General features: G+C 34.5%; 1 protein-coding gene and 2 pseudogenes across 1 annotated transcript; all 3 read right to left on the bottom strand.

Annotated features, from left to right (window-relative positions):
- Window positions 1-937: 937 nt before the first annotated feature.
- LOC109154200 lies at window positions 938-2037 on the bottom strand (annotated as a pseudogene).
- A 676-nt stretch (window positions 2038-2713) lies between these two features.
- On the bottom strand, window positions 2714-3829 carry LOC109154199 (polyadenylate-binding protein 2-like; the record flags this gene model as incomplete). The annotated part of the gene is given in 2 exon segments (XM_019302040.1): window positions 2714-3129; window positions 3682-3829. Coding segments are annotated over 2 exon segments (564 nt in total), but the record flags the coding sequence as incomplete, so codon positions are not given.
- A 4327-nt stretch (window positions 3830-8156) lies between these two features.
- LOC109154198 lies at window positions 8157-9263 on the bottom strand (annotated as a pseudogene).
- Between the last annotated feature and the right edge of the window lie 763 nt (window positions 9264-10026).

The following is a 10026-nucleotide window of genomic DNA, read 5'->3' as shown; positions in this document are numbered from 1 at the left end:
TGCGCTAGAACTTAGAAGTAGATAGTTTCCCTTTTGGCCTGCGTGCCACGTTTACGTATTTACGCTTTGAGGATATTAGTTAGTTAGCCTGTGCACTTGGGTTCTCTAGCCCAGGTGTGGCATAGCACCCCGAACGCTTCTAATTATATCTTGGGATTTAATAAGATTCTACCTTTATTATAAGTTTTAAAAGTCTTGAAAATCTGGGGTGTTACAAAGATTCACACCATAACGAGTTCCAGGTCCACATAGGACACAATCACACCAAGTCATATACCGTGGGGTCAGCACCACGGCTCGATTCATAGGGGATCAGTGTGGAGGGCTCCAAATCATCAACGAACATGTATCACGTAGTCATCGAAACGACCCGGATCACATGCATGGTGTCATCGCAATTCAGAGGTCTTGGCTACAACAAATAGGGGGAGAAGTCAAACCAAGGGTCCAAGGAGTAAATATAAAAGCAGAGCTAACAGTGGAGGTAAATCTAACAAATTTGCTAATGTTCAATGTTATCACTGTCACAGAAAAGGGCATATTAAGAAATTTTGCCGACTATGGAAGAAAAAAAATCATAAAAATAAAGACTCTGAAAATAATAATGGTAGCGATGATGATAGTGTAGCTCCTACAGTTGAACAAGATTTTCTTATCTTCTATGATGGTGACGCAGATGCCATTAATTTTGCTAGTCATGATACAAACAGGGTAATTGACAGTGGTGCATCCATTCATGCTACAGGTCGAAAGGAATTTTTTGTTAGTTATACAACAAATGATTTTGGAGTTGTGAAAATGGGTAATGATGGTAATGCAAAGATTGTAGGTGTTGGCGATGTTCAGTTAGAAACCAATAATGGAACGAATTTGCTTCTGAAAAATGTAAAGCATGTTCCAGATATTAGAGCTTACAAGACTCTGATCTAACCATTTGTTACATGAAATTTATATGGTAAAAAAAATAAGGACTGTAACGCATTGGTGCCCTGAACCTAGGAACCTTCCCATATCCATAAGGAGTATAGAAGAAAGGATTGGGACCTCGTGGACGGAAATGCTTCATGCCAGGAATATTAGTTCGTTTTGCTGATACCTTTAGTTAGAGGCCATAAAGCTCAGACTCCTTCAGAAGAAGGGCATATTGAACAGCTTCTTGTTAAAGAAATTCAACGTAGGCATATCCCTTTGGTTGCCCAAACTTATTATTAAGGGTAGTAACTCTATTTACCGTACTGCAAGCCTGGAAGTGCTGCGACGCTTCCTCAGGGGTGCATGAGTATTCCACATTGCCAACAAAGAAATAACGAGAATCCACTTCTTCCCAATTCGATTGGCTTGCAGCAGCAGAAGCCAGTTGTTATACAGTGGACCATGGTCGTCAAATGAAACTGTAGTAGATTTAAAATGATACTCCAGTGTTGCCATAATGAAACTAGTTTGTGGAAAATGAAACTAAAACACAGAGCTCATTCAACAACGTATATTGTCAACTGAAATTACTTTAATGTTGTTATAATGAAACTAGTGTGTATGAAAGAAATAATTCTAAAATTTAAAGTTATACCATAACATATATTGTCATATGAACCTAGAATGTAATTAAAATAGTACTTTAATATTACTATAATTAAACTAGTGTGTGTGAAAAATGAAACTACAAAATAGAGCTCATGCAATAATGTATATTGTCAAATGAAACTGTACCAGAATTAAAATGAAACTTTCGTATTCCTATAATGAAACTAGTGTGTGTGGAAAATGTAACTAAAAAACAGAGTAATATTGTCAAATGAAACTAAAGTATAATTAAAATGATATTTACTTCATAGACCATACTGCTATATGCACCATAGTCCACAATAAAATTTGCCAGCAGAAGCAGGGCCTTAAACATCACACATTTCCTTCTGAACTTTTGGCCTGCATTTCACGGAGCGCCGCCACCTCATCTTCCATTTCCTTCAACCTTTTTTTCAACTCATCCAATTCCACTACAACTCCTGCCTCCGCCGCAGCGGCCATTTCCACGTTTTTAGTTCATTCACAAGTTTTAGTTGACGACTTTTTTTTTTGTTCATTTGATAGAAAAATTTGAAATATTAGTTGCAACAATTTTATAGCAAAGGGAGTGTTTGGAAAATGACTGATCAGTTATTTTCCAGTTGGTTTGACCAATTTTGACGGATCTTAGTCTTTAGTGGAAAAACATATATATTGGAATAGCTGATTAGGGCAATTTGCTTATTTTGTATCTGTTTTTTTTTTTTTTTTTTTGAAATTCCTTCTCTTGTTTCTGTCGTTAACTTCAAAAAAATAAATAAAAAAATTCTCTGTTTCGTATGTATAGAATTGTATAGTAAAATACACATAAACTCCTGACATAATACACATAATATAACATAATACATTATACACATAAACTCTCCATAATACACATAAACTCTTAACATAATACACATTAACTCTTAACAGGATACACATAAACTCTTAATAGAACACACATGCACAACAGTACTTAGTGCCTCAGCCTAGAATGTCTTTGGTAACTTTGCATGTGACAGATATTAGAGCATTCAAGACTCTGATTTATCCATTTGTTACATGAAATTTATATGGCAAAACCAAACCACATATCTTTGGAAAATCACTAAGTACATGGACAGATATTAGAGCATTCAAAACTCTGATCTATCCATTTGTTACATGAAATTTATATGGTAAAACCAAACCCTCGTAAATAAGGACTGTAACGCATTGGTGCCCTGAACCTAGGAACCTTCCCATATCCATAAGGAGTATAGAAAAAAGGATTAGGACATCGTGGACGGAAATGCTTCATGCTAGGAATATTAGTTCATTTTGCTGATACCTTTAGTTAGCGGCCATAAAGCTCGGACTCATACAGAAGAAGGGCCTCTTGAACAGCTTCTTGTTCAAGAAATTCAACGTAGGCATATCCCTTTGGTTGCCCAAACTTATTAGTATGGGTAGTAACTCTATTTACCGTACAGCATGCCTGGAAATGCTGCGGCGCTTCCTCAGGGGTGCATGAATATTCCACATTGCCAACAAAGACAGAACGAGAATCCACTTGCACCCTATTCGATTGCCTTGTAGCAGTAGAAGCCAGTTGTTATACAGTGGACCATGATCGTCAAATGAAACTGTAGTAGATTTAAAATGATACTCCAGTGTTGCTATAATGAAACTAGTGTGTGGAAAATGAAACTAAAAAACAGAGCTCATTCAACAGCGTATATTGTCAATTGAAACTGTAGTACAATTAAAATGATACTTTAATGTTGTTATAATGAAACTAGTGTGTATGAAAGAAATAATTCTAAAATTTAAAGTTATACCATAACATATATTGTCATATGAACCTAGAATGTAATTAAAATAGTACTTTAATATTACTATAATTAAACTAGTATGTGTGAAAAATGAAACTACAAAATAGAGCTCATACAATAATGTATATTGTCAAATGAAACTGTTCTAGAATTAAAATGATACTTTCGTATTCCTATAATGAAACTAGTGTGTGTAAAAAATGTAACTAAAAAAACAGAGTAATATTGTCAAATGAAACTGAAGTATAATTAAAATGATACTTACTTCATAGACCATACTGCTATATGCACCATGGTCCACAATAAAATTTGTCAGCAGAAGCAAGGTCGTGAACAGCACACATTTCCATCAGAACTTTGGCCTGCATTTCACGGAGCACCACTACCTCGTCTTCCATTTCCTTCAACCTCTTTTTCAACTCATCCAATTCCACGACAGCTCCGGCCTCCGCCACAGCGGCTATTTCCACGTTTTTAGTTCATTCACAAGTTTTAGTTGAGGACTTTTTTTTTTTGTTCTTTTGATAAAAAAAAAAAATTGAAATATTAGTTGCACGAATTTTATAGCAAAGGGAATGTTTGGAAAATGACTGATCAGCTATTTTCCAGTTGGTTTGACCAATTTTGATGGATCTTAGTCTTTAGTGGAAGAACTTAGATATTGGAATAGCTATTAGGGCAATTAGATTATTTTGTATGTGTTGTTTTTTTTTTTATAAATTCCGTCTCTCGTTTCTGCTGTTAACTTCAAAAAAAATAAAAAATTCTCTGTTACGTATGTACATAATTGTATAGTAAGATACACATAAAATCCTAATGTAATACACATAATCAAACATAATACATAATACACATAAACTCTTAACAGAATACACATAAACTCTCCATAATGCACATAAACTCTTAACATAATACACATAAACTCTTAACAGGATACACATAAACTCTTTATAGAACACACATAGACACAAGTGTTATAACAAACAAAAAATAAAATAAAAATAAAAACCTGTAACGGGATTGTTACGTAATACTTATAAAAACAACGTCGTTTTGGGTAAGGGCGCACAATGCATTGTGCATCCTGGTGCACGATATAATGATTGGAGGCAATCTAGGAGGTTTTTTGTTTTTTTTCCTTTTAAATCTCTAACTCACTTGAATAAATGACAAGCAAATCTCAGTAATAGTCTTCTAAATCCTCTCTATATTCTTTCTATATTACCATTTTAGGCATGCGAACTCATTTACTCCATGGAATTGAAGACTGGATTTCTCATCACCGTTCACCTCCCTTTCAGATAATTATACTCTATTTCACTTGCATTACCTTTATTTTTGCATCAATTTAAAAATGAAAGCGTAGATCTGAACATATATAGTTCTAGCATTTCAGGCAAGTGGACTAGTTTCCTCCAACCATGACCGATTTTTTTTTTTGGTCATTTTTCACCTTCCTTTTAGGTAATTATACTCTAGCATATCATGTGCATTACTTTTAATCTTGTAGGGGTACATGAAACAAACCCTAGATCAGTAAAGTTTTTTACTATTTCAGGCTAGTGAATTTATTTCTTTGTATCATCATTGCCCTGTTGCCCACATTCTTTTTAGGTAATTATATTTGATCAATTTAACTTTGCATTACTTTTAGTCATACACTCGTGCATATCAAGACCAAACCATAAATCTGTAAATTATTTCAATATTTCTACCATTTTAAGTAGGTGAACTCATTACTCCAAGGAAGATCAAATTTCTCATTGTTGTTCACATTCCTTTAAGGTAACTCTACTCTATTTTGCTCAATCTTGCATTGGTAAAGAGCACAAAAGCTAGATGTATAAGTGATTTATACCATTTTTGTTAGTGCAGTATCTATTAATTTGTTTTGTCATGATAATGGAAAGAAATTTAATCTAAGTTGTTTATATTTTTTACTATTTTGGATGTAAACCTATATATATGATCTTACATGCATATTTTTAATTTATTGAACGTTTGGTTGTGCAACATATTTATGAAAATGTTGTAACAATATTAAGGAATTTATTAGAATGAAAGGATATATTTGACTTGTGGTGCACTACGAATTAATAAATTCTTTACCAATAAATAGAGTTTTTAGTTTCTTCAAAATTGATCCTGGGCCACTTTGGTTGGTAAGCCTCAAAACAGTTTTGCAAGACGTATAAGTAAGACTCGTAATGTTCAGTTAATTTTGAGGTAGACCTTGAGATTATTTGCGAAGTTATGGTGTATGTTTAAGATTCCAAATTTATGCACTTAGAATTTTTGGTTTGTTGTCCAGGTTGTCCAGGTTATTGGAATGCTTCTGTGACTTGACTATCTTTTGGCTATTTTGATGAGTGGGAGAGACATACATGTCAACTCCAAGCTCTTAGCCGTTAGAGGTAGTGTTTTAGGTTAACTTATAAAGAAGTCATAGAATATAGTTAGCATTATGCTAACATTAAGAGATCTTTACTTAGACATGCTTCTAAGTTTTTAGAGATCATACAATGAATTTGGATGCATGGTTTCTTCTTTCAGTTGTGCACACAACACGTTTTGAGAAACATCCCTTAAGGGACTAAGAATAAACGTACTGTTTATTCATAAAGAACCTAAGTTAGGGAATTTAAATGCATGTGATCATAGAAGATATTACTCACTTGATAAGTAGAGGACATATTACTATGGTTCATGTATTTTGTTCCCTAGTGAAGGTTGTGCCAATACTTGCACCAAGTGGGAGAATATAAGTATTTTCCCTAATATAATACTCCGTATATTATAATATATTGTATTAATTAAGTGTCTATGGTGCAAGTAGAAGATTAAGTTAGTTAGTGATTTAATCTATTAGGCAACTTAGGATATTCCGTTTAGCTTTAAATGAATATCTGTCTACATTGATAGCATGTAGGCTTCTAAACAAAACAGTCATCCCACAGCTCCCGTATTCAGAACACACACACCATCCGGTATTCGGGAGAAAAGTGGTAGACAAAAACAAACATTAACATTTATTCTGCAGATTTATCATCCCGCAGCAAGACCAACAACTATGGCAAGGGATATTCAGACGGTCCTAAAGCTTCCACTATTACGAGGTTAGGTTCCTCGTTATTTCAGTTTATGTTAGTCTGATTTGTATTGTTATCTAACAAAAACAACTAGTATACTACAATAAACCAAGTTGGTGATGTGATATAAACTTACAAAATCAGAGCTTAAAGCCCAGTGCAAAGATAAGAGAGTCGTTGAGCACTGTGGTCCAACCACTTAGTCCAAAACATTGAACCGGACACTACGTACAATTAATTAATACCCCGTATATTGCAAGTACGACTTCTTCTCCGACCAACGAAGCCATTTCCACTTCTTTGTCATCTCTGGTTAGCTTCTTCGTCCCTCGGCTTCTTGCATCAGATGCCTTCGTAATGTATGGTTCCACAGTACTTCAACTCATTCTGTACTTCCCATTCATGTGAATTCCCAGCCCCATGTTAACACACCACATGCTTCTGGATCAGGCTGGGATTACAGGTCGCCCTCAACAGCTTCAGTTTTAGTACATTCTATGGGGCAGGACAAGAGGGTTTTGAGTTTGAGGAAAATAAGAATAAGCAACACTACTGTTTGTTGCATGCCAATCTACTCTCACAAATACAGCAACAACGTAATAGCCAAGTAGCCAAAGTGGTTAAGGGTAAGGGGGGTATCAAGAATAAAGTTCCACTTGCGTTTTTCGTATGCGCAATACATACGAGAAACGCAAGTCGTATGTACTGGCATGTGTTTGAGGCAAAAAAAAAAAAAATCATAAATTTGACAAACTCACCGTTTGTGAAGTTCAATGCAAGATTTGTGAAAGAATGGTGCTGAGTGTGTGCATCAATTGAAGATTCCCTAAAAGAATTTGACGACACTTTTTGTGTTTTTTGGTGAGAGGAATATATACTCATACCCAAGTCATTTTACATATAATCAACTAATAGTAAATAACTAATTTACCAAGCATATTTTTACAACCAGCAAATACTATCAACTGGTCAAATCAGCTAACTCAATCAGCTATTAACAGTAGGCTAACTCGATAAGCTATCAACTACTAGCTATAAGCTACGAGCTATCTGCCATTTCGCAAACACCCTCTTTGAAAACTAGGTCACTTGGTGGTGCTCGCTATTTTGATACCTTCAGTGATGATTACTCAAGGAAATTATGGGTTTATACTTTGACGCATAAAAGTCAAGTTGTGAACATATTCAAGCGGTTTCATGCCCTTGTTGAGAGACAAACTGGGAAGAAGCTAAAATGCATAATGTCAGATAATGGAGGAGAGTATATTGGGCCAATAGGTATTGCATAGAGCAGGATATTCGCAACAAGAAAACACCACCAAAGACTCCTCAGTTAAATGGTGTTGCTGAGAGGATGAACAGGACATTGATTAAGAGAGTTAGATGTTTGTTGTCACATACAAAGTTACCAAAGACATTCTGGGCTGAGGCACTAAGTACTGTTGCACATGTGTTGACTCTCTCACCATGTGCTCCTTTAAAGTTTGACATACCAGATAGGGTATGGACAGGAAATAATGTTTCCAATGATTATCTACGTGTCTTCGGACAGAAAACAAAATCATGATATTAAGCAAGCCAGATCAATCGCAGGATAAACATAATCAAGATACCCCAAATGCCAAGTAGACATACATGGACATATATTAGAGCATTCAAGACTCTAATTTATCCATTTGTTACATGAAATTTATATGCCAAAACCAAACCCTCATAAATAAGGACTGTAACGCATTGGTGCCCTGAACCTAGGAACCTTCCCATATCCATTAAGGAGTATAGAAGAAAGGATTGGGACATCATGGACGGAAATGCTTCATGCCAGGAATATTAGTTCTTTTTAGTTCTTTTTACTGATACCTTTAGTTAGCGGCCATAAAGCTCCTCCTCATTCAGAAGAAGGGCCTCTAGAACAGCTTCTTGTTCAAGAAATTCAACGTAGGCATATCCCTTTGGTTGCCCAAACTTATTAGTATGGGTAGTAACTCTATTTACCATGCCGCATACCTGGAAGTGTTGCGGCGCTTCCTCAGGGGTGCATGAATATTCCACATTGCCAACAAAGATAGAACGAGAATCCACTTCTTCCCTATTCGATTGGCTTGCAGCAGCAGAAGCCAGTTATTATACAGTGGACCATGGTTGTCTAATGAAACTGTAGTAGAATTAAAATGATACGACAGTGTTGCTATAATGAAACTAGTGTGTGGAAATTTAAATTAAAAAACAGAGCTCATTCAACAACGTATATTGTCAACTGAAACTGTAGTACAATTAAAATGATACTTTAATGTTGTTATAATGAAACTAGTGTGTATGAAAGAAATAATTCTAAAATTTAAAGTTATACCATAACATATATTGTCATATGAACCTAGAATGTAATTAAAATAGTACTTTAATATTACTATAATTAAACTAGTATGTGTGAAAAATGAAACTACAAAATAGAGCTCATACAATAATGTATATTGTCAAATGAAACTGTTCTAGAATTAAAATGATACTTTCGTATTCCTATAATGAAACTAGTGTGTGTAAAAAAATGTAACTAAAAAAACAGAGTAATATTGTCAAATGAAACTGAAGTATAATTAAAATGATACTTACTTCATAGACCATACTGCTATATGCACCATGGTCCACAATAAAATTTGCCAGCAGAAGCAAGGTCGTGAACAGCACACATTTCCATCAGAACTTTGGCCTGCATTTCACGGAGCACCACTACCTCGTCTTCCATTTCCTTCAACCTCTTTTTCAACTCATCCAATTCCACGACAGCTCCGGCCTCCGCCACAGCGGCTATTTCCACATTTTTAGTTCATTCACAAGTTTTAGTTGAGGACTTTTTTTTTTGTTCTTTTGATAAAAAAATTGAAATATTAGTTGCACGAATTTTATAGCAAAGGGAATGTTTGGAAAATGACTGATCAGCTATTTTCCAGTTGGTTTGACCAATTTTGACGGATCTTAGTCTTTAGTGGAAGAACTTATATATTGGAATAGATGATTAGGGCAATTAGCTTATTTTGTATCTTTTTTTTTTTTTTTAAGAAATTCCTTCTCTCGTATATACAGAATTGTCTGTTTAAGAAATGCCGTTAACTTAAAAAAAAAAAAAATAATTCTCTGTTTCGTATATACAGAATTGTATAGTAAAATACACATAAACTCCTAACATAATACACATAATCTAACCTAATACATAATACACATAAACTCTCCATAATACACAACACACATAAACTCTCAATAATACACATAAACTCGTAACAGAACACACATAGATACAAGTGTTAAAAAAAAATAAAAAATAAAAACCTGTGACGGGATTGTTAAGTAATACTTATAAACACAACGTCATTTTGGGTAAAGGCACACAATGCATTGTGCATCCTGGTGCACGATATAACGTTTGGAGGCAATCTAGGAGTTCTTTTTTTTTTTTTTTTTTTTTTTTTTTTCCTTTTAACGCTCTAAGCTCACTTGAATAAATGACAAGCAAATCTCAGTAATAGTCTTTCTAAATCCTCTCTATATTCTTTCTATATTACCATTTTAGGCATGCGAACTCATTT

The sequence above is a fragment of the Ipomoea nil genome, unplaced genomic scaffold (genome assembly GCF_001879475.1).
Source record: "Ipomoea nil cultivar Tokyo-kokei standard unplaced genomic scaffold, Asagao_1.1 scaffold2610, whole genome shotgun sequence".
NCBI lineage: Eukaryota > Viridiplantae > Streptophyta > Magnoliopsida > Solanales > Convolvulaceae > Ipomoea > Ipomoea nil.
The sequence above is the reverse complement of the archived record's forward strand: the minus strand, read 5'-3'. Positions and strand labels throughout refer to the sequence as shown.